This window comes from Pseudorasbora parva, chromosome 4 (assembly GCF_024679245.1).
Source record: "Pseudorasbora parva isolate DD20220531a chromosome 4, ASM2467924v1, whole genome shotgun sequence".
NCBI classification, from domain to species: Eukaryota; Metazoa; Chordata; class Actinopteri; order Cypriniformes; family Gobionidae; genus Pseudorasbora; species Pseudorasbora parva.
The window spans coordinates 40,546,711-40,572,833 of NC_090175.1; the positions used below are offsets into that span (position 1 = coordinate 40,546,711).

General features: G+C 43.7%; 1 protein-coding gene across 3 annotated transcripts in view; it reads right to left on the reverse strand.

Moving 5' to 3' along the window:
- Positions 1-10,682: 10,682 nt before the first annotated feature.
- The window catches only part of spock3 (SPARC (osteonectin), cwcv and kazal like domains proteoglycan 3), a 62,426-nt gene continuing 46,985 nt past the window's right edge, over positions 10,683-26,123 (reverse strand). For 2 of the 3 annotated variants that reach the window (XM_067441778.1, XM_067441776.1), the window contains 5 exons: positions 24,839-24,952; positions 24,517-24,738; positions 23,763-23,825; positions 22,538-22,675; positions 10,683-12,137 (listed from right to left, as the gene is read on the reverse strand). In XM_067441778.1, the coding sequence (XP_067297879.1) occupies positions 11,992-12,137; positions 22,538-22,675; positions 23,763-23,825; positions 24,517-24,738; positions 24,839-24,952 (683 nt within the window). In that variant the 3' untranslated portion in view covers positions 10,683-11,991. The remainder of the gene's footprint in view (positions 12,138-22,537; positions 22,676-23,762; positions 23,826-24,516; positions 24,739-24,838; positions 24,953-26,123) is intronic. The other variant, XM_067441777.1, reaches the window with a different exon arrangement.

Here is a 26,123-nt window from a genome sequence, read left to right on the forward strand (position 1 = left end):
ATTTGGGAAATAGATAAAACAATTTAATACATTACCAATGTTGACCTGATATATAGAGGAAAAGACACTCAAACACATTTATAAAAATAAATATCGACATTGTTTGTAAATTGTATGTTTGAAAATAGGTATCCTTACATTGTGATTCATAAAAAGGTAATATATTAAATATTATGGAATGTATACAAATTTAATACAAATATAAACCAAACATAAACCAATTGTATGCAAATATTAGTTCTCATCCAGTGGTTCACATGGTCTTTGTGATGTGTGCTTGATGCAAGAAGGTTTTGTAAAAAATAAAATATTATTGTCTATATAATTGTTGAAATGCAGGAAGTTTCAGTGAGGTGTGTGTACGTCTCTTTAAAGACTCAGAATTGGACAAAATGGCATCAGTTTGAAGTGTGCTATCTATTAGTTACACACTATAACCCTCCCCAGCCTTATGTTTGCTCTGGTTGCTAAGCAATGCTGGAAATAGTTTATCACCCAATGCAATTCCAACTCCATCAGATTTCTACTGGGAAATGTAGACACACACACACACACACACACACACACACACACACACACACACACACACACACACACACACACACACACACACACACACACACACACACACACACACACACACACACACACACACACACACACACACACACACACACACACACTACAAATAGATCAATATGACCCCTAGGGAAGGTTATAGACAGTATTTTGCATTTACAGTAAAATCTGTGCTTGGGTGGAAAGAAACCGATTTAAAACCCCTTTCTGATTAAAAAAAACTGTGCAGGGCACTATTAACAGAAACTATGAATCGATGAGCAGCGGAGAAGAGTTGTGTTTGCCATGTGACTACTTCATTTTAATGGGCTTTTTAAACGCTGATATGGGCAGAAAAAAATCAGCTAGCTTGCTCCACACAAGATAAGGGAGGTGGAACCGTCATTGATCGAAGCTAATGATTTTCACATTAAATTGGAGGAAAGGACAGAGACAAAGAGTCAGAGAGACGGGGGTGGGGGAAAATGTTTCTTCCTCTTCTAATCTTGCTGTGGAAATGACACAGGAAGATAAATCCAGCAGCAATGTTCAACAGTGCTCAGTTGGCTAACAACTCAACAAAAAACCAAATACGCTACATTGGTATTGATGTAAATGTACAGTAAAATGTGCAACTGGTCATGAAAATGACTTGATGGTTTAACAACAATTTTTTTAATGGTTTTAAAGAATAGTTCTCCCAAAATGCTGACTTTTAGTTATACCCTCAATAAAACACTTAATTGCTGCTATTTTCTGTGGAACACAAAAGTAAGACTTAAAGTAGAAATCGGTTGACAACGTCTCAGGTAACGTATGTAACCATTGTTCCACTATCGAATCACGGCAATCCTATTGACCGGCGACAGCCTATGATGTCATCATGGTGTGACCAGGAAGTATATAAGGGCGCCTTGCAAACATGACACCAGCTTCTTTGTCTGAAGGGAGTGTTTGCAGGCAGGCCCCGAGGCATGGCAACAAGAAGCAGCGTCTTGTTCTCTTTTCTTAGGGAACAATGGGTACTATACGTAACCTGAGACATTTCCTTTCGAAAGGGAACCTGTGCTGCATCAGTTGACGCTATGGGGAACAATATACCCATGCCACCATGCTGAGGGTAGTGTATGCCTACTGGCAGTGACAACTGTCAGGACAAGCAAATTCAACTGAACTGCCTGTCCCCCTCAGCATTCCCTATGGTCTAGCTCAAGCTATAAGCCTAAGAGGGGACCTTATTGATCACCTGAGGTCTCTTAACCCTAGGCTGCTCAAAGGCCTTTGACCAACTACTTCAACAAGGGATCCCTTTAAGGGAATGTAGCTAGGGGGCCCGAGGGTGCCCCAGCCAGCCACTTATCTGGAATCTTTCACCGAATGCCACCAGGGAGGCCTGCCCTGGTCTCACTTATGTGTGACACCTTGGCTTGGCCAACTCTGTCTGTTGGAAAAACAGAGCCTCTGGACCTTTACCTGTTATTAAGCATCCAGACTGAGAGATTGCAAAACGGCAGTGTCCTCCTCTAACCGGATCTCAGAGATGGGTATCCTGGAGAGCAGTACTCGCATAGTTGTTTCTAACCCTTGCCAGCGAGGGGAGTTTCGTCTGCTCGATCCTAGGATCTACTGAACACATAAATTACAGGGGTGCTCAGGAGGACGAATAGGCCTACAGGCTAATCTAACCGGGAGGCCCAGAGAGCCTGCGACCATCTGACCAGGCTCAGGCTGGTGTAAGTTCGCATATGACCCTCCATGCGGGGAGCTGTTAAGCCTGCCTGGTAGGTAAACGATGCTGTATACTGGCAGGTCCCTGTCCTGAAGGGACCGCGTACCAGAAGCTGCGCCTCGTCGTGCTAGGGCACGAGACCGCCCTCAGGTGCTGCCGGCTAATGCCGGAACCCTGACAGCAGGCAAAAACTAACTTGTCAGCATAAAGCCAGTTATGTGTTCCCGCCCTGGGAACCCGTTCCCCGGGGAGGCCCGATGGGGCCTCCCCCAGATAACTATCCATGCTAGCTGCCCAAGCGTCCAGACAGAGGCGCTCGTCCTCAGGGAGGCCTGGTAAGGTCTACTGCCTGATAAAAGTCAAAGCTAGTTGTTGTGGTTGCTGGAACCCGGGACTCGTTCCCTCAGTGAGGCTTGGAGAAACATACTACCTGGTTAGCAGACCATGCTAATTTATCATGGAGAAACTATCCTTCAGGGAGGCCTGATTCGACCCACTACCAGATAGCACATTATACCAGCTAATGAGTGTTTCTCTAAGGGACCTAGAGAGGCCTCTACCTGCTAGCGATTCATGCAAACTGTCAGAGGTGACTGATGTCCTGGGACTCACCCTCAGGGAGGCTTGGTGAAGCCTACTACCTGGTAGCAGACCATGCTAGTTGTCTGAGCACCCCAACTCGGAGGCTTGCCCTCAGGCAGGCCTACTACCTGATAGCAAGGCTTAGGGAGGCCTTGAGCAGCCTGCTACCTGCTAACAGTTCATGCTATATTGTCACAGTGACTGGAGCCTGGGAACTCCCCTTCAGGGAGGCCTGGTAAGGCCAATTACCTGAAAGCATGCTATGCCAGCTAGCCTAGCATCCAGGCCCGGGGTCTCGTCCTTAGGGAGACTGCTAGCAATTCATGCAAACCCTCCGAGGTGAGTGAGGTCCCGGAACTACCCCTCAGTCTTCAGGGAGGCCTGGCGAGGCATATTACCTGCTAGCAGACCATTCCTAGGAGTCCAGTGACTGAAGACCAGGAACGTGTCCTCAGGGGAGGCAGGTGAAGCCTGCTACCCAACGGCAAATCCCTCAGAGGGGCCGGATGAGGCCTATTACCTGATAGCGAGCCATTCAGGAGGCCTGGCGAGGCCTACTATCCGTTGGCAATCCATGTTCACCGTCACAGGGATTGAGACCAGGGAACTTGTCCTCAGGGAGGCCTGGTGAAGCCTAATGCCTGATAGCAGAACATGCTAGCTGCGAGCATCCAAAACTCAATGCTCTTCTCCAGGGAGGCATGGTGAGGCCTCTGATAGCCTAACCCCGCCTCACAACCACTGGCAAAATCGCTATCTATTCTGCTTCACACCAACCTGCATTACTAAACAAAACCCAGAAAACAGAGAAGGGGGCGGCCTTGGCCAGACGACTCTAAAGTAAGAGGAGGCTGACTAGGGATACAAATAGAAAAAAGCCCTGCAATATTCAACAAGAGGGCCCGGGGCGACTATTACTTTCCATCAACCCCCAATCCCAAAGCAAAAGCCTAGGCCAACAGATGTGGCACCCTGGAGAGGGCCAGCCTGCACACAGGTATTATCTAAAGCTCAGTAAAACAAAAACTCAGGAAAACCCTGTCCGAGCCCCACAAGCCTGGACTGAACTTCCCCTCCCGTCTATAAGTTTCCATGAGGGGGAACGCTAACCGCTTTACCTTTGGGTGGCTAAGAGCTTTCCTGTTTACTAGGAGAAACACACTCGCCTAATACAACGCTATATGCCCACGGGAATGAGCGGTGGCCTCAACTCCTGGCTTCATGACACAGAGAGGAGGTATTAACTGTTTTACACAGCTGTTAACACAACGGAGGCTATTCTCTACTAGCGAAGCTTTAAACACACCACATAATGGCATCTCAGAAAATCGCTCTAGCCACCGAACAGGTGATCTACAGGGCCCTATGGTGTCCTCCAACAATCCTGTGATCCCCGAACCCTCAGCGGGGAGCATGAAGTCTTACACAACATAAAAAATGTATGTTTCCCTCACAAGCGGGTCTTACCACGCATAAGCTTTATCCACAGCATGCATGCAAAGGAGCTCTCAGTGTTCCCGCCTACCCGGTTTGGAGACTCTTTAATGACAATCCGTGGCGAGAACACATACCCATATCCACCCATCCTCCCAACATCAGTGTTTACAACCCGCTGATGTCAGTGAATACAGTGAATATGGGTTCTTCTATGCCCTCTCCATCTCTATAAGGAGATCAGGAAGGAATGGAATGCTCAACTGAGCCGATAGTTTTATGACCGCAGAGAAATTGTTCATTCAGTCTAATATGAGCGGTCTCTCCTCTAACGCACCCACATGGTAGCCACAGTCTGCATGCAGTGCGTTCCATAACATTCATCGTAAGAATCCATAAGAGAACTACTGATAAATCTCATCAGTCACTAGATTGGAGGGAACCGTCCTCTCATGACGATCGGCGAGCCCCATCCGAGGAAACCATGATGCGCATCTGCGCTCAGCCTCGGCGTGAAATGGACCACATCACTAGTCTCAGATGCTAAAACCCCCTTCCCTCAGGAAGAGAGCCAGACAAGAGTGGAGCAATCTCGGATTTAAAAACCATTCACATTGCACACAATCAAACAAGCAACTCCATAAGAGCTTGAATGTGCATGCTCTTAATCCCAGGCAGAAAACTAATCAATCTGGATTACCTTTTGACTTAAAGCATTCAGACAAAACAGTCCCTGAAGATGAAGAAGCTGGTGTCTTCAGTCCCTTATATACTTCCTGGTCGCACCTTGATGACATCAAAGGTGGTCGCTGGTCAATAGAGGGAATGCATCGACGTTACTTTCCCGCCAGAAACCAAATCTATATTTATTGCAATAATATATACTATCAATTAAACTAAAGCCAGCATGGAAACCTATAATTACAAACTAAAGTCGCTGTGATTGTTTCTGCACTCAAATAAATGTGTGCGACAAAGTTTCTGCAACAGCTATTTCTCTCACAAAATGCTTTCATCACAGCTAACAGCAAATACAACATCGACATGAATACAGTAAGAACTTCTGTTGAGCATAATGAGCAGCGTCATTCAAACAGCAGTTTGGACATGTGTACACTGCAAATATACGTATGATGGACAGATTCGAACATTATAAAGAGCGTTCTTTGATCACTCTCTGTAGTTTGAGCATTTGAATAACAGATTTATTTCATGCTACTAAGAGAAACGTGTGAAGTTGATCGTTTTAGTCACTGGCTTGATTCACTGATGCATCAAGACGGCCAGCAGCGGGACTAACAGTATTAAACGATTTAGAAAGAAAGTATGTGAACTTGAATGATTAGCTACACATCACTGATCCCAGATCAGGCATTAATAAACACTGTTACTCACTGTTTGTGGCGGTGCTGTTGAATCCATATGGTAAAGCCTGTGCTGCTGACATCGCGGCTGATAAACTGAATCTATTCTCTACTAATTCTCTGGGCAGGCAAAGCAGAAGAAGGGGAGGAAACCTTTCCTGGTATGACGTCATAACAGGAGATTTCAAGATCAGCTCGTGTGGGCTATCATTTTCTCAAAGGCAGAGAAAGACAGCCAGAACTCGTTTTACACTGATCAAAATTTATAGCCACTTGGGGACAATATGCAGGCTAGGGGAACTAATATAAATGTTGAAAAACCTCATAAAATAAAAATTTCATGCCATGGGACCTTTAACGAAAAGGAGCTTGCAAAAGATCCAGTGTTTATCTGTATTTGCACTCGTCAAATTATTACATTTCCAACATGTTTTCGTTTCGGTGAGTAATGTAGCCAATCACAGACATGTTTGTAGATTTCTACAATGCAGCTGGCCAATCACAGGTGTTGAATTTGGAACCACTCACCGCTCGAGTGTTCATCCAGGTGCCGAGTTCAATTAACACTTGAGTCATTCCTTTGTAAGTACAGACATTGTGAAAATAAGAGATTAATTGTATGCCAGCTTCACTGCGGAACTTTGTGAGATTGCGTTTATTGAATGAGTGACAGCTTTTAGTGATTATAAAGGGATAAAACTTTTGTTTTTCATTCTTGACAAGCGGCCACATACACACTTCAATACTGACCCATCCGCATATAAATGCGGGATTCACTCGAAAATTTCGATGACCGACAGTTATAAATATTCATTTCGAAATCAGGCTCATAAAAATGTCAGGAAAATACGATTCCTGGCTGCATGTCATTATCCATGGATCATTGAATCTTTGGTAAGTTGTAAAACACTATATCGAGCCCAAACTTTAGTTTAAACTGATAATCGTTCGCTTTACTCGCGTTTTCCTCTATTAACTCCAGTCACGCAGCAGCTCTTCTGCCACCCAGCCCTGGCTGAGGGGGCGTGTTACGGCGGAAAAGTAGCATCGAAGTAAAAAAAAAGTAGTTTAATATATATGGGGCAAGTCTTTTGATTTTTTTTTTAAAATGTGAAACAGCACAAAATCACTTACTAATAATCTTTATCTTTGACAAAGCTCACTTCTATCCTTAAGTCTGTGTATTCAAAAATGGCAAATGTCACTGGGTGTGTGTACTAGTAATGTAACAATATTTCCTTTTAGAATTATGGACACAAATGTGTACTAGTTGCAAGCTATTATTATAATGTTAAAAAAATGTAATTTTTACAGAAAATGACAAAATGATACAGTAAGAAAATGTTAATGGTTCCCAGTCCCATTCTTAATCCATAGGGTTTAATATGGAGTTGGTATACTCCTATATTCAGCTATAACAGCTTCAACTCTTTTGTAAAGGCTTTCCACAAGGTTTAGGAGTGTGTTTTGGGAATTTTTGACACATTCTTTAAGAGGCTCATTTGTGAGATCAGGCACTGATGTTGAACAAGAAGGCATGGCTCGCAATTTCCACTCTAATTCATCCCAAAGGTATTCTATTGGGTTGAGGTCAGGACTTTCTGCAGGCCAGTCAAGTTCCTTCACACCATAATCCTCCACCAAACTCTACACTTGGCAGAATGCAGTCAGGCAAGTACTGTTCTTACATGCATGATTGGTCACTCCAGAGAACACTTCTCCACTGCACTAGTCCAGTGGTGGCGTGTTTTACACCACTTCATCTGATGCTTTGCTTTGCACTTGGTGATGTAAGGCTTAGATACAGCTGTTCGGCTATGGAAACCCATTCCATGAATCTCTCTATCACTGTTTTTGAGCTAATCTGAAGGCCACACAAAGTTTGGTGAGAAGGCTATGAAAAGTCCCCACGTCCCCTGCACAGCCTGGAACATAACATCTATTTCCATGATCTGCCATTTTCGCTATCCTCACATGACACATGCGCTGCAGTATACAAATGTTGGGGGCATACATATTAATGATCCCCAGCGATTGCGTCACATGTGGCGTTATTTCGAGAATCAACTGTTTTTCTGTGGTGTTTTTCACAAACAAGATTTGAAGGAGGAAACAATGGTGTTTGAGACTCACTGTATGTGAAGTCTATACTGAACTCTTGTTATTCAGCTATGCCATGGTTAATTAAATTTTTCATTCTAGGGCAGCTTTAATTATCAGTATCTAACCTGATGAAAATATATTTATTATTCAGTGTTACCCACATTATATTTATTCTGCAACAACTTTTCTAATACGTTTGGCCATTAACTTTTAAATGTGTCATTATATTCAAATTGGAAACTTATGAGGAGAGTTTCCTACCCATGAAATACCTAGGCCAGATCAACGTGCAATTTCTCTCTGGTATCGTAGGAAATTCAATTAAATTGAATGTGAAGGATTTTAACTGTGACAAGATGCACGTAACTAAGTGACAGAGCTGTCCGTTAACCCTTTGCATGACCGTTTTGTCAAACATTCTTACATATTCGGGTTGTTAGCGACCCGGAACTATATTTAACATGGCTAGACCTCTACCTGTCGCGATAATATATAAAACTCCTGATGTTAGAGTAACACTTACAGAAGAATGAAATAAAACCTATTTCGTTCCCTTTTGGAGCTTGGAAGGATTTAGTTTGAGCAGATGTTTAATACCATCATCATCTGTCCTCGTCAGAGCTCGTTTACCAGTGTATTCAGCATCTGCCTCATATTCGCGATCTCACGTCACGCATATTCTCCAAACTCATTTACAACGTCTTCAAAATCAATATTTTGATCACTGATCAGCTTCTTGACCACATCCATCATCAAGAGACAGTGACATTAATATTTGATTGTGTTTAGTACTTGCTCTCTGCTGTAAATCACTGCGCCATTTCATGTTTTGCAGATTATAATTATTATAGTTTCGTTTTCTGTCAGAGGTAATTATGAGTGAAACGTCACTTCATCATTGTGTATCAGACATTGCCACCTTGTGGAATAAAGGTGAACTGCGCTCTATTTCGTCATTATAGATTAATTTCCATAATTTTCCATAAAAAGGAAACAAAGTAATGCAATTAGTTACTTTTATTAGAGTAACATATAGAACTCATTACTTTTAAAGTAACTTTCCCTAACACTGCATCACATTTTAAAGTAAAAAGCATTGATTTTTAAGATCTATCTATCTATCTATCTATCTATCTATCTATCTATCTATCTATCTATCTATCTATCTATCTATCTATCTATCTATCTATCTATCTATCTGTCCGTCCGTCCGTCCGTCCGTCCGTCCGTCCGTCCGTCCGTCCGTCCGTCCGTCCGTCCGTCCGTCCTTCCGTCGAAACATTGTTTTAACCATTAATTTACCATAATATATAATTATTATTTTTTTTTACATTGAATTCTTTCTTTTAGGTTCCACAAGAAAAAAATGGCATGCAGGTTTGAAATGACATTGGGGTGTATAGACAGATTTTTCATTTCTAGGTTAACTACTACCTAAACTACATTATATCTAATCTAAAGATACCCTGCAATAGCTTGACACATCATATTTGGGAGTTATTGTCTCATCTAACTGAACAGTCTGAACTGCAATGAAAAATGTATTTAGATCACGGCCTTGTGTGCTTCCAGGGAAATTAAATTCTTCCTTCACCTACAGCTTAAAAATGTTGCTATTCATTTTTAAAGAATCTAAGGGTCAGGACTGTATGTGATGATGTGCATCGGGATGTTTGTATTTCAAGCGTTTTCAGGCTGAAATGTTTCTCATTTGGCTGATTTGTAAAACAATTGCAATCTGAATCCTCTCTCTTTGAGATTATGAGGAAAACTAACCTGGTAATTTGGAAAAAAACAATAGAACCAATGATAACTATCTGTAATAATCGTTTGTGTATTGTTTTTTTTTTGTGCTTGCAAATCTTATGTGTATTCAACCTGACTATATTTGCATTCTGGATGCTTTGTGTTTGCGTGTGTGTGTGTGTGTGTGAGAGAGAGATTGTGTGAGAGAGAGACTTAAATCCAAAACAAGCAGTAGTGTGATTTTTCTATGACAGGAAGGGGAAAAACTATTGAATGAAAACACTTTCTGTTTATCCAGTTGGTTCCTAGAACAGACTACAGAGCTGCTGATAGATACACACTAACACACCCACATTAGTACAAAAACACATCCTTGCTTTACACACATGCATAGAACGATGTACAAGTCATTGGTGAAGTCATTGGTTTGTCTTTGCATTATATTTTAAAATAATTTTAGATATGTATTTTAATTCAGTGAGAAATTATGCAACAGAACTACAGTGTAAATTTGATCTAGACACACACACATACATAAGCTGACAGGCACATGATTGTGTTTAAATGATTAAACAAGTGTTCAACCCCACAGACGCCCCAATTTACATGTGGTGTGTGTGCGTGTGTTTTTGAGACTGTGTGTGTACAGATAAAAAATTGTGGCATATAAAATATTAAAATTGCATTTATACATTATGCAGCACTAACCAGACTACACACCAGAATTCTCTCTCTCTCTCTCTCTCTCTCTCTCTCTCTCTCTCTCACACACACACGCACACGCACACACACACACACACGCACACACACACACACACACACACACACACACACACACACACACACACACACACACACACACACACACACGCACGTCTGGTTCGCTATCTTTGTGGGGACTCTCCATAGATATAATGTTTTTTATACTGTACAAACTGTATATTCTATCCCCTTACATTAACCGTAACCATCATAGAAAACAATGCATTTTAACATTTTCAAAAAATCTCTTTCTGTATGATTTATAAGCTTGTTATCAAACTGGGACCTCCATTTAGGTCCCCACGGTGACACAAGTCCTCACAAGTCAGTGTGCAGTCAGGTTGAAGTCCCCACTGGGATAGAAAAACATGAACACACACACAGAAAATTACTGTACGAAAAACTGTTTTGGTCTGTGTAACTTTATTTGAGCAAATTATATGTATACTGTAAAAAACAAACAAACCAAAAAGTGTTATCTCTATGACAACAGCTGGACAACACTGATAAAGGTGGTTCCTTAGACCTCTGTAACGGATCATAAACTCATTCAACCAAATAAGTTTTTTTTTCTCCAGAAAACACCACAAAGTTCATAGAAGGAAATTAATATTTTCATATGCACATTATGAACAAAAAACTGACAAATTTCAAAAAGCACTGAGAGGGCTGAGGAGAATAAGTGACAGCAGCAGCATCTATCATATGATTTGTCGTCTACAGTAACATATGCAAACTAACTAATCATGTCCACTTTCTCCTATAGACAAAAACAACAGAGAACGTGACGCAAAAACCTCTCATTTTTTAGATTCATATGGCAGTCAAGTTCTACATTCTAACACTAAATATCTCCTTCTCTCTTTTCCCCCAGATCTCTTTTCCACCCGTTCCTCCGTGTTGCGTCAAAGGCACCTCATGCCCAAGGACTGCCGAAGTATTCACAAGATAAGTGTTTTGTGTGTGTGTGTGTGTGTGTTTGCGCGTATGCCTCTGTAAATAGCATGACTCTGTCCTCTCGTAACATCGACTGCAGTCACATCTATATTTCTGTGTGGTCACTACAAGCCGCATTCTGGCCGTTTCAAACAAGTTTGCTCTAGAATGTCCACCTTTATATATCAAATATTGATACATTTTGATAATTCATCTGTAGTTTTAAGTATTAATTCTGCTAATGCAAAAATATGATGTATCAATGTAGGCATGTGATTATGGGGAACCGCTACAAGACACAATATGTGAAAATCAACGATAAGCCCTCATGGTATGACTGTAAAATCACATCCTAGCAGGTGTAAAGAGATACGGAGTGTGTTCATGGAATCATGCCTTCAGGTGTGTGTACTCATGTATTTTGAATGTGTATTTGTGAGCATGTTTAAAAGTGCAAACATTTAACCCTCATTTATCTCTCATCAAACTCGCTTATGAATTCCTGAACTTCTAGTTCTGTCAATACACTTATTCACTTTGGATGAATATAAGAAATGTAACAAAAATGAAACGTGGTTATTGAGTATTGATATTAATTTTGTACAAATGTTATACAGCACAAGGGGTAGATGAACCCTTTAGTAATGTTAGTACTGCACTCTGCCGAGGTCACCATGAAACGTGCTTTAAGACCAAATGAAAGTCTGTTTTTTATTTGGTTCCTTCTTTTTAAATGTTTTAACATACTTAAAACAAAAACAAAAAACACAAAACTGATTATGACAGGTACCCATATTCATCATCTTGTTCATATTCATCATCATCATCATCATCTCCCATCTCTTCATCGTTTACAACATCACCATCCTCATCGTCTGAAAGGAGAGAGTCACCACTGCCAAAATCTCCGGAAGACTCCGTGGCTGAAAGGAAAAACAGCAGCTCTTGTGATTTCTTTAGCTCTTAAAAACACATTTCATTGCTGTTTTTGAAAGGAATTAATACTTTTATTCAGCAAGGATGCATTTAATTGATCAAAAGAGACAGTAAAGACATTTATTATGTTACGAAAGATTTCTATTTTAAATTCTATTATTTTGAGCTTTCTTTTTATCAAAGAATCCTGAAGAAAAGAAATCACATAAATCTTAAGGGGGGGGAGGGAGATGCTGTTTCATGCATACTGAGCTTTTCACACCGTTAAAGACTTGGATTCCCATCCTAAACATAGACAAAGTTTCAAAAACTAATGTTGGACGTTTGATGGAGTATTTCTGTGTCAAAAATACTCCTTCCGGTTTCTCACAAGTTTCGGAGAGTTTTTTTCGAGTATGGGTCTACTTGACGTTAATAGAACGGAAGGTCCTTGTATGGGCCGTACGGCTCTTCTCTCGGTAGGGTGCGCGTGCGCGTGACTAGAGCGAGAGAGGAAATGCACGCCCGGAAACACTCGCTCAGATGCAGATCCAGTCGATCCAGGCACTGTGCTCCACTTTATTCCTATGGGTGATGTTGAGCGACTTCAACGCTTCAGCACAGCATTCCAGAAAGGCAGCGCTGCATTTGAACCGATTTGAACGCAGAAATGATGGGAAGCTTCACAACATCGTTTCAGTCGCGTCGCAAAAGTGGATCTCCACCGTTCACTGCTGTCGGGACTTTACCAAATCATACCAAAGAAGTGTGTTTTTGACGGAGCGGTCCCAGCGATAAAGGTTCAGTCCTGCTTTGAAAGCAGCGGTGAGTAAAACTGCTTCAAATGTCTGTGCTGTTGGCTCGTCGCGTGAGTAAACATCAGTAAACGACACGATCGCATGCTTCGTCATTCAAATGCGCTAACGGACTCTATTGTTGTTCTATGTAAGTTATAACGTTACACTAGTCTGACGTCCAAAACCGTTTTGCTTGCTACTGCTAGCAAAATACTTAGTAATTTCTGATTTCTATTTCTGTGACACTGAAGACTAGAGTATTTCCCATTTGCCATCACGGAATAAATTATATCTTAAAATATTACAATTAAATTGTATTGAATAATTTAAATTGTATTATTTCACACTATTACTGTTTTACTCTATTTTTAATCAAATAAATGCAGCCTTGGTGAGCATGAGACTTAAAATATCCTACCAACCCCAAACGTTTAAATGGTAGTGTATTGGCAAATGTGTTTATAATATTATTTTAACCAATCATCTAACACAGAGCACATTCTTTTTTTTTTGTCTACATAATTGATGTCGGACAATTTTTTTTCAGCATCTTGCACCATGAACACCATGTTTTTAAGACGCCAGTCAAATTATAATAAAAAAAATTAAAGGGGGGGTGAAATGCTGTTTCATGCATACTGATCTTTTTACACTGTTAAAGACTTGGAATCCCATACTAAACATAGACAAAGTTTCAAAAGTTAAGGTGGACGTTTGATGGGAGTATTTCTTTGTCAAAAATACTACTTCCGGTTAGTCATAAGTTTCGGCAAGTTTTTTGAGATCATGCGTCCCCTTTGACGTTAACGGGGGCGGAATTTCCTTGTATGGGCCTTACGGACAATTCTACCGGAAGCGCGTGAGAGAGAGAGAGAGAGGGAGAGAGCGAAAGTAACAGGCTACGCCCATCAAAGCGCTGGCTTGTAGGATGCTGGACAGGTGATGTGGACATAACAATGTCACCAAAAAAGTGCGTTTTTGGTTGCCAGACCAAGACAGTCCTGCACAGATTCCCCCAAAACCCCGCGTTAAGGCAACAGTGGATGTAATTTGCTTTTCCGGATCAGCAACTGAGTTGCGCGAATGTTTATATCTGTTCGCTGCATTTCGGTGCCGACTGTTTCATAAACAAGGCCCAGCTCGACGCCGGCTTTTCCAATCGCCTAATGCTGAAGGATGGAGCAGTCCCAACGATAAAGGTCCTAACGTTAGAACCGCAGGCTGTGAGTAAGAGTGCTTCAAATGTCTGTGTTTTTTTGCCTATGCTCATCAAGTAGCCCAAACATGATCACGTATAGTTAATTGATCAATGGACTGCATTTATATAGCGCTTTCAACAGACCCTATGGCCATCCAAAGCGCTTTACATATCGCCTCACATTCACCCATTCATACACCGACGGCGATGTCAGCCATGTAAGGCGCCATCCAGCTCGTCGGGAGCAGCTGGGGTTAGGTGTCTTGCTCAAGGACACCTCGACACTTGGTCAGATGGAACCGGGGATCGAACCACCAACCTTCTGGTTTGTAGACAATCTACATGAACCACTGAGCCACTGCCGCCCACGAATGGAGCATGCGATGTGTAGTGTGTGTACATTTGTTTAGCTGGCCACTCTATGTGTAACTTTATGTTTGTGTATTGTAAAAGCACTCCAAACAACAATACACAAAGAGGGGGGAAATATGTTGAACTAAATAAGCACGCTTCTTCATTCAAATGCGCTACTATTCCGTGTCTATCTATGTAAACACTAGCCTGCGGTGCAAAACCAGTCCGCTTACTAACGCTACAATTGTCTACACAAACCGCGCGTAAACACACAAACACACGTGCACAACTGCACTTCCCACATGTACACCTTCAAAGACAAAAATACGACGATATAATTCAAGTATAAATATGTAAATAACACAAGCCGCTAAGCATATTATATAGTTAGTGTATAACTTGTACCACATAGAGACGTCCTGCTCTAGTCGTTTTTGCTGCTGCTCCTGTTCAACTGCAGCCTCTGGGTCTGATTCCGGATCATAGATGTATGGCTGTATCTGATTAAAAGCCATATTTTTATTTTGAATAAAGTTTTTTCCCCGCTGTTAGGGATCTTTACGACGCACTCGACTCAACACAAAAGCAGCAGCGGGCACACGTCATTATTTAGCTCCGCTCACACGACACGCCCCCACCCGCTCGGCTTTTTTCGGAAAGACTCGGAACAGTGCATCTTTCTTATATAATTATAAAAAAAATAAAGACTTTTCGGAGATATGCAGGATGCAATGCTACTCTATAGGTACTCAAGATTGACATGACACTGACTGAAACTGAGTGTTTCACCCCCCCTTTAAGTCTTAAACCCAATGACTTTATTTGGTTCCGTTTCATACAATGGAAACAATGGAGATGGTGTTTGACCCCAAATCTATAGGTGACCACTCACCAATGGTCATCAATGATCAGAATATAGCCTGTTAAGGGTGTGTAAACTGCTCACATAGAAAATATCTATACTAGGGTCCAACAGTGATTACATTTTCTTCATAGACTCAGGGTATTTGGTGTTCAGCAGAAAGTGTTGCTTCTTATTTATCATGCTGTAATTGAGAGCATTCTGAGGTATGGCATCGCAGCTTGGTTTGGCAACCACAGTGTACACTTGAAAGCCCAGATTACACGGCTAACACTGAGAGCCATGAAAATCATGGACGTTAAGCAGCATCCCACACTTCAGGCTGTCTACGATGAAACAATTAGTCAGGCCCAAAAAATTATATCAGACCCCACTCATATCCTTCATCCTGAGTACCAGCTTCTTCCCTCGGGAAGTTCACACTTGTAGTTCGGTTCCCTATATCGAGGGAACTTCGCACTGCGTCGGAACGACGATTTGGGGATACTCCCTTAGCATGAACGCGTCTGAAGTATGAATGAAACTAGTCCAATCCTTATTGGTCCTACGTCATGACGTAGATGTGACGGCATACCCGGAAGCTATAAAGGGGAGCCCGGCGCATAGTAGCGTCAGTTATCGCTCTTCAGCATAACGCTCTGTGTGTGTTTGAACATTGTCTGTCTATTTATTGTTGTCTGTCCCATATATATAATATATTATATCAGTAAAAAGAGACCTAGAACGAAGATATGTCTAGTTCTGAGTTCAAGAGGTGCGTGCATCCGTGTCCCCGCTACATCTCGGGAACGGACACGCACTCTCTTTGTGTACAGTGCCTGGGCGTTCAGCATGCTCAGGCGGCTCTCGAGGGAGCCGCCTGCAGCCACTGCGAGCTGCTGACGCTCAGGGTGCTGAGGTCTCGGTTGGCGGTCTTTGACGAGGCCGGCCAACCACGCGAGCCCCGTGGTTCTGGGCCTGCGTCCGCTGAGGCGGCGCGGCGTCGCAGATCATGGGGCTCGCAGCTGGACGTATCAGCGGAGATTGAGACTGCCGAGGCACTTTCTCAATCTTCCTCTGATAGTTCAGAGATTCTCCCACCTCGTGTGGAAGCCCGCGAAGCGGCTTCTTCCCCCGGGGTGGAGAATCAGATGTTGATTCTCTCCGGATCTGAGGATCCGGAAGATATCAACATCGAGGCGGGTGGGGCCGCATATATGTCACCACCGCACCCACCCGCCCAAGAGGAGCTTATCGAGGTACTGACTCGTGCCGTGGCCAAGTTAAATATCGATTGGCCACAAGAGAGGCAGGAAGTCCAGCCATCCAGCAGGCTGGACGACCGGTTTCTCTCGCGCCGGGCTCAGTCGCCTCGCCGGGGCTTGCCGTTCTTTCCGGACCTGCACAACGAGTTGTGTAGGTCCTGGAATAGACCATACTCCTCGCGCATATCCAACCCCCCAGTATTAGATTATGCTAATGTTATGGGAGCGCGCGAGGCAGGCTACGGGACGATGCCGCGGGTGGAAGATGCTCTCGCGAGCTATCTGTCACCCGAATCGGCATCGTCCCTAAAAGCCCCGGTACTGCCCACCAAGCCATGCAGGGACACATCAGCGTTGGTGGGCAGGGCATATATGGCGGCGGGTCGGGCTGGTAGCGCTCTGCACACGCTATCGATATTGCAGGCGTACCAGGCCGACCTATTAAAAGAGCTTGACGAGGGAGAAGGTCCCTCCCCGGAGGATGTATTAGAGCTTAGGAAGGCTGCTGATCTGTCTCTCCGGGTCACCAAGGAGACGGCCCGTGCCATCGGCCGCTCCATGGCCTCTATGGTGACAGTGGAGAGACACCTATGGCTAAATCTGTCGGGGATGAAGGAGAAAGATAAGACTTTTCTCCTAGACTCCCCGATCTCGCCTTCTGGCCTGTTCGGCGACGCCGTTAATTCGGTCGTCGACAGGTTTCAGGAGGCGAGGAAACAGTCAGCAGCCTTCCGACAGTTTCTCCCTCGTCGGCCAAGACCAGCAAAGGCTGCCACTAGTGGGCAGCCGCAGCCGTCAGCCAGCTCCTCGCACCGTCAGGTGCAAAAAGAGAGCGTCGCTTCTAGAGCCCCTCCTCCGGGAGCTTGGCAACAGAGGCGGCGCTCTCACCAGCAGGCTTCCGTGCAGAAGGGCGATCTAAGGAACGTCCTTCTCGCTAAGAAGGCTGCTGGGAAGAAGTCCTAGCTGTGGTAGGGCTTCAGAGAGCGGTCCCCCTCGCGCGGGAACAACCGAGGTTGTCTCTCGCGCGACGCTCTCGAAGGGAAAACGATGTGGTAATCCCGCCGTCACAGACGCTTCGGGCCACATCGTTTTTCCTAGGGCACGTTTCGATCCAGTCGCCTCGAGTAAGACCTGCGACTGGGCGGGACGAGTGTCCAAATATCGAAAATCGTACTTCGTCCCCTGCCGGGCATCCGCTTCAGGGGACGGGAAACGAGACTCAAATAACACCCGAGACCAGCCTCGAGAGGCTGATTCCCTTAGTAGATTATCTCGGCGCATGGAAATGCCTTCCGAATATATCCACATGGGTCCTGCGTACTGTAGAAATAGGGTACAGACTGCAGTTCGATCACCCCCCGCCAAAGTTCAATGGGGTGACATGGACTGCAGTGGTGCCAGAGCGGGTTCGGGTAATGGAACAAGAAGTAAAATCCTTGCTGGCAAAGGGGGCCATAGAGTGGGTCCCGCCGTCGGAGAGGGAGGCCGGGTTCTACAGCCGGTACTTTATAGTTCCAAAAAAGGATGGAGGGCTTCGGCCGATTTTAGATCTGAGGTATCTGAACCGGTCTCTGAGGAGATTCAGGTTCAAGATGTTAACCATTCCCACGATCGTGAGTCAGATCCAGCCCAAGGACTGGTTCGTCACGATAGATTTAAAAGACGCCTATTTTCATGTCTCCATCCTTCCATGCCACAGGAAGTTTCTGAGGTTCGCTTTCGGGGGCGAAGCGTACCAATATCGAGTGCTTCCCTTCGGTCTAGCTCTTTCCCCTCGCACGTTTACCAAATGTATGGATGCAGCTCTGGCTCCATTGAGACTTCAGGGCATCCGGGTACTAAATTACATCGACGACTGGCTTATTCTGGCCCAGTCGTCCGAAATGGCAGTTCAACATCGAGATGTAGTTCTAGCACATATCCAACGCTTGGGGTTGAGGCTCAACACAAAAAAGAGCGTGTTGGCGCCAGCCCAGAAAACTACCTTTCTGGGGGTAGTATGGGATTCGGTTTCGATGCGGGCGCAACTCTCCCCCGCACGAATCAAGACCATTCTGGCGGTAGTCTCAAGAATAAAGCTAGGCCAGAGTATCACTGTGAAACACTTTCAGATAGTGTTAGGGCATCTAGCGGCAGCGTCCAACATTATTCCGTTCGGCCTGCTACATATGAGAGCTCTACAGTGGTGGCTGAAAACCAAGGGGTTTTCCCCCAGAGGGAACCCATTCCGTATGATCAGAGTCACGCGCAAATGCCTTCGGGCTCTAGGTATATGGAAGAAAGCTTGGTTTCTGTCCCAAGGGCCAGTCCTGGGAGCATCATGTTGCCGGAAAACCGTTTCAACAGATGCTTCCCTAACTGGTTGGGGCGCGGTCATGGAAGGCCGCTTTGCGAGGGGTCTATGGGAGGACCATCATTCGACCTGGCACATAAACTGCCTGGAAATGATGGCGGTTTACAGGGCTCTCAGGAGTTTCCTCCCAGAGCTTCGCGGGTACCACGTTCTAGTCCGTACAGACAATACGGCTATCGTGGCATATCTGAACCACCAGGGGGGGTTGAGGTCGCGCCCGCTATGCAAACTGGCGCATCTCATTCTTCGCTGGTCACAAGACAGACTGTTATCTCTCAGGGCAATGTATATCCCGGGGATACAGAATCAGGGGGCAGATATACTATCGAGGCAAGGGCTGAGGCCTGGGGAATGGCGGCTCCACCCAGAGGTGGTGGAGGCGATTGTCAGGAGGTTCGGCCCAGTGGAAGTGGATCTGTTTGCGTCTCGAGAGACGTCCCACTTTCCACTGTGGTTCTCCCTCACGCACCCAGCCCCGCTGGGGTTGGACGCCATGGTACAGACGTGGCCGAGGCGGCGTCTTTATGCATTTCCCCCCGTCGCTCTGCTCCCAGGGGTCCTGGAGAGGGTTCGGCAACAGGGAGTCAGTCTCCTTCTGGTAGCTCCTTGTTGGCCAACTCGTGTATGGTTCTCGGACATAATAGCGCTGCTGGCGGATCACCAGTGGCAGGTCCCTCTGAGGAGGGACCTCCTATCACAGGCGGGGGGCACAATATTTCACCCCCGCCCCGAAATCTGGAACCTCTGGGTCTGGCCCCTGAGGGGGCCAGGTTCCGAGAGGAGGGCCTGCCGGCAGACGTTATAGAGACCTTACTTAGCTCTAGGGCCCCGTCTACTAGGAGATTGTACAGCCTCAAGTGGAATGTTTTCGTCACTTGGTGTAGAGAACGTGAGGTGGACCCAGTTAACTGCCCAGTGGCTTCAGTACTGGAGTTCCTCCAAGATCGTTTCTCTGCAGGGCTTACCCCGTCCACACTTAAGGTGTACGTGGCAGCTATTGGAGCTTTCCACGCTCCGTTAGGTGATGGGCCTTTGGGTAGGCATCAGTTGGTTGTACGCTTCCTTCGTGGGGCGCGTAGGTTAAGACCTGTAGTGCGCACCAGAGTTCCAACCTGGGATCTGGCAGTGGTTCTCGAAGGCCTGGCTGAGGCCCCCTTCGAACCACTGGAGACAGCAGAACCTAAGAATCTAACGCTTAAAGTGGCGTTCCTCCTAGCTATTACCTCTCTCAGGAGAGTGGGAGATCTTCAAGCTTTGGCCATCACGCCAACCTGCTTGGAGTTTGCCCCGGGAGGAGTAAAGGCCGTACTACACCCTAGGCCAGGGTATGTGCCGAAGGTTCCATCCAGTACGGTCAGGTCTTGGGTTCTTCAGGCATTTCATCCTCCGCCCCATGTGACGGCGGAAGAAGGGAGATTATTCCTTTTGTGTCCAGTTCGGGCCCTAAGGATCTATCTGGAAAGGTCAGCTCAGTGGAGGAAATCAGACCAACTTTTAGTGTGTTTTGGCTCACCCAAGAAAGGGCTGCCTGCGTCAACCCCTACTATCAGTAATTGGATTGTGCAGGCAATAGCCTTGGCATATCAGGTGCGCAATCTGCCTTCACCTATTGCCTTGAGAGCCCACTCGACTAGAGGCATGGCCTCTTCGGTGGCCCTTCTGTCCGGAGTCCCTATGCAGGACATCTGTGAAGCGGCTGGCTGGGCTACTCAGCACACATTTATAAGGTTTTACAGCCTACACCTCCCTGCGACCCCCGGCGGCAGGGTACTCCAGTCCTGATTGTGCCTGGTCTCCAGCTCACAATAGGGCAGGCGTATCCTTGGTGTGGCCTAGTGGGTACTCGTTCCCCAAATCGTCGTTCCGACGCAGTGCGAAGTTCCCTCGATATAGGGAACGGCTCGGGTTATGTATATAACCCTTGTTCCCTGAGAGGGAACGAGCACTGCGTCTCGTCGCCACACCGCGTATCGCCTGAGAGCATTATGCTTCATCGCGATAATTGACGCTACTATGCGCCGGGCTCCCCTTTATAGCTTCCGGGTATGCCGTCACATCTACGTCATGACGTAGGACCAATAAGGATTGGACTAGTTTCATTCATACTTCAGACGCGTTCATGCTAAGGGAGTATCCCCAAATCGTCGTTCCGACGCAGTGCTCGTTCCCTCTCAGGGAACAAGGGTTATATACATAACCCGAGCCGTTAGTTTGGTCCGGACCAAAAAACTAAAACAAAACCTATAGTCTTGGTCCGCTTAGTGTTCATACTGGCATTTTTAACAGTGAACCTAAAGTTACCGAACCAAAGGCATAGGGAGACACTCACAACCTGATTGGTCGGCTTATATGACGTAGGAGCTCGCTTACCGAACATTCAAAACAATGCAGTGTGCTGGATTAAACGCCATCATTTTATGCGTGTACATATGGCATTATTTTTATCCGCTGAAAACTCATGAAGAGCTCATAAAATGTTCAAAACATTCAAAACAGCACCAGGATTTCCTCCGTAGTATGCAGAAAAGAGACGGGCGTCTCTTATTCAAAAGAGACGGCAATTCCATCGTCTGTACCGTCAAATGGGCAACACGGGTCCTTTGATGAGAAGAACCAGGTATGTTTTTTGTGCGTTTTTTTCTAGCATTTTCGAAACATGCTCGTCCGACCAAATATTGATGAGGCACTTCCTCGTTGCTCTACGTTTGCCCTCTAACCTTAACGTTATTCATTTTGGATACACCGATCTTTCCGCGTCGTCAAATCAGCTGACTAGGTGTCGTATCTTGTGACATTACGTCCTGTTTTTGGTTCGTTTACATGTCTTTTGTCCGTGTTGCATTCATATATCAATCGAACCGCACCAGAGTTTGTTTGGAAGCGGACCAAGACCCATCTTTTTAGCGGTCTCGGTCCGCTTGTTTGGTGCGCACCAGGATTCGGATGGCAGCGTTCACATATGTTCAAATGAACCGCACTAAACGAGCAATCGCACCAGGGTTCGTTTTAATCAAACCAAACATGACAAGTGTGAACTTAGAGTCCCTAAGTGCAGGCTCAACCGCTTTAAGAACTCCTCTATCCCCCTGTCTATCAAAGCTTTAAATAAGTAAGCTAAGCATGAGGGTTACCTCTGAGATGTATTTTAAACTTTAGGTGTGTATTTTAAAAGGCAGTGTGATGGTAGTCTGTGTATGTATTGCAAGTATTGTGTGCGCGTGTGTGTAGTGCGTGTGTATAAGTGACAGTCATGTAATTTTTAATTGTATTTAAACAGCAGACCATGTTTTGTATGTGTCCAAGACAAACTGGGATAATAAAAGTCAATCAATCATCTGGTGTAATTGATATTGAGCGCAAGAACTAATACGTATGCATTGTAAAATTTCAGATTGTTTTTAATGATCCATTTTGTGTCAACTGATTTCAAACGTATTAGCTAATTAACTAGCCGCTCCAGTTGGAAGGATTAAAATGCGAAATGTAAAATGATTGGTTATCGTGTCACCCCATAAATTCTGTATCATTGCATCTCTGTTTTCTCATTACTAGATAATGAATCTAAAGATGTGAGGTTACGTATGACGTGCCCTCTCTTACCGCAGTCAGCAGGCCCGTGGGTATGAGACCCCGCAACTTCGTTTCCATAGCGGTCGACACACCAGCACTGACCACTGCTACCATGACACTGGTGAGGCCTGTAGAAGCCATCCTCATCACAGGAGGGGATGTATGGACCTACACAAACACACACATTTGCATCAGTCCTAATGTCAGGAAACATTTCATCACCGACAAGATTATACACAGCCACAGCGATTGTCTCACAGCCACACACAAGATAGGGAGATGATATATTCAATGTCAGAGAACATAACTGTCACTTGCTCTCTCAGTCTCTCGCTCGCATTCATTGCTTTTCAACTTCACAGCTTCTTAGTACAGAATCACCACAGTCAAGGTTTTTTTTTTATCTCTCTTTTTTTGTCTTTTTATAATTCAGTGCCGGAAGCCATTGAGCCGTCACTGCGCGTTCCACTCAGGGGAGAAACAGCAGTTAAAAATATCCTTTTTTTCATGTCCAATTTCCCCTCATCTCATTCCCCTGCTCAAATTAAACACGCGACCTTCAGAGAGAGGGAAAGAAACTCTGAGTGATTTGTAGCTGTAATAGAATTAATGTTGGCTTCCCTCTCCCTGTTTGACACCCTGGTTTTACTATAACTGTGTTCAGGTTCTGATGACATTGAGATGGTTGTTAAATGCTACTGCTTTGTATATGAACATGGTGCAAAATGCTGAGAATTTTTTAAAAACTATTTGTAACTATGGAACACAAGTCTGGTGTTTGGAGTCTAAAATAGCACTTTGTGTTTCAATGAGGTATGTCAGACAGTCTGTTCAGGTGTTATTCTGTGTCATGCAATGCATTGCGGAATCATTTAACCACTTTTCAGTTTGAACAGGTTCAAAAAACTCAATTGTAACATTTTTATTTTTACATAATTAGGGGGCTATGAATGTATATTTATTATAGAAATTATAATAAAGTATTCAAATTAGTAATTTATAAATGAACAACACAAGACATTAATTTAGCTAATAGATGATCAAATGAAATATAAAATTCTTACTCCAACCTCCATTTATTCAGCCAATCCAAAATGGTTATCAGTTAAGGATGATAATCTCAAAATGGCCAAATACCTGAGCCTAAAATATCGGTCTGTCACTAAACATGATTTTGTATTACAAACACAGACTCCTTTTTTTCTGCTTTTCAGAAAATTGCACATAAATGGAACACACGAGAGAATGAACTTACCCAGTAATTTCTTCCCAGCTTGCTGTTTGTGGATGACAGTGATCTCTGATTGGCAGGGAGCTTCTGAAACACAAGGGTTTCAGATCAGAAGTGAGAAAGAAACCATCATTCCACCGGTAGAGATTTTAACTACAGGCATTATATAATTTAGTATGCACAACTACATTACCCCACAATGCAAATGGGAGAATAAGTTAAATGATTGCTAGAATGTCTTTCTGTCTTAATGGTTAATGATTTTCTGTCATGATGTCCTATTTTTCCCCCCAGATGATCACACCAGACTATACACAAGCTGTACGTGCTTCATACATGTAATGTTGTATATGTACTGTATGTGTTATATAACATTAACAAGATTAATTAAAAATTTAGACCAAATTAACAAATTTATATACATCCTAAACCACCACATTACCTATATGCTCTGGAATACTTACTTCCCATTGGTAAATTATGGCATTGACTGATGGAATATTTTTGTATAATGACCTTTAAACAATTTTTAAGCATTGTTCATGGAAACATACGGGTTCTACTTTCATGGCTGCTTTGCGTCAATGTCCTGATCTCCTTGTCAGGGTTTGTTATGCCTTACTTGATACGTAACTGTTCTGTAATGTGTTTAGTTCTGTTAGGCAGTGTGCCTGTGCAGTTTTCTAAATGGTACAGTATGTGAATAGACTTTTGGTTTTTGGCTGATAGAAAGCACTCTTCTATCTTGAAAAGATTGTTTACAGTAAGTTTACTGTACCTTGATATCTCTGAAAGCAAGAACACCACTCCCGGCTGGAAACAAGCCTGTCTCTGTCTGGGTCACATGATCTGAGGAAGGCTTTAGTGCACACATCACTCTTCTCTGAGCTTAAGCTGGACAGCTCTGATTGGTCGAGCTGAAGGTCAAAGTTTGTGTCCAGTCTGGAGAACATCCAGCCCAGAGAGTCCTTACAAAGAGGCACCTTACTCATGTCCACCTCTAAACACACAGAGAGAAAGTGTTTACATTTTTTCCCTCATTGATTTTTGTCATTAGGTTAGCAGTACTATTTTGATGTGGTGGGTATGTGTGAACTTACTCTTTTCTGGCTTCTGGAACTTGTATTTCTTGCTGGGATTGCCACTCTCATGAAGAACTGTGATCCACTCTCGTAATCTGCTAACCACTTCAGTCATCTCTGCATTGCCACACTCTACACAGACAAATACATGCAGAACACCCATAAATACATAAATTAAACAGCCTCAGTCGAACACAACAGTAGGGTTTCAGAAGTAAAGAGAAATCTGAGGTTAAAAGATGATATATGCTTCTGGAGCAGACACATTTCAGTGTGATTTTATTTTTTACAGTTCAGTTGCCTAATTTCCATGTGAATGACTACACTAACCATAATCATGAAGAAAACACCTAATCAGAGGACTTGCTGTTACCAGGGAAACAGGAATAGTCCCAAAGGAGCTCAGCAGTGACTGACCACTCCCATAAAGTTTTAAACATTACTTAAAGGGACAGTTCACCGAAAAATGAAAATCTGATGTTTATCTGCTTACGCCCAGTGCATCCAAGATGTAGGTATGTTTATGTACATATGTAGGTAACCAAACAGTATTTATGTTTTTTTTTTTTTTTTTTACTTCATATTCAGACAAATCTCATTCATCTCAGTTTTTGTTGTGTATCGAAATTAGCTGATGATAAATAAAACAGCGCATATCTGTATTTGTATATAGCGTGAAAATGAAAGATCAGATTTATCCGTTTTGCAGAGGGACATTTATGTGACTAAGTGTAAATGGAGCAGTTTTAACGTATTGGATAGCTATCTGAATAGAAACAAACACATAAAGTAACCAATTGTAAACATGCCTAATGATTTGCTTATTCCATTTGCATTATTCATGGAATAAGTACAATTTAAGCACACCTTTTTGCTTTGAATCAAAGGATTGGACTGTTGGCTTATTATAAGAAATTTACAGTTTTTCTCAATCACTGGCTCAGTTCTTGAATATATTTTTTTTTCTCTCAAAACAAAATAAGTTCTGATATTCAAACAATTACTTTCTTTTTCACATCAGATTTGAATTTCTTATTTGTTTAAGCAAATTGCATGTTATCACAGGTGCAAAGTGCTATTGTCTACAGTTTGCACAATAACTAAATGCACATGGCATGTCTGAGTCGATTCTCAGCGCAATTGTCAAACATTCTTAAACTTCTAAACATTCTTTTTTATCATGTGAGCCATCACATGCAAAATTATCAATTCAGTTATCCTAACCTGTCAAACAAGCATGTGTATTCTATAAATAAATGACATGAAATGTTTGTAATGTCTTGTAAGTTGGCAAATGGTCTGC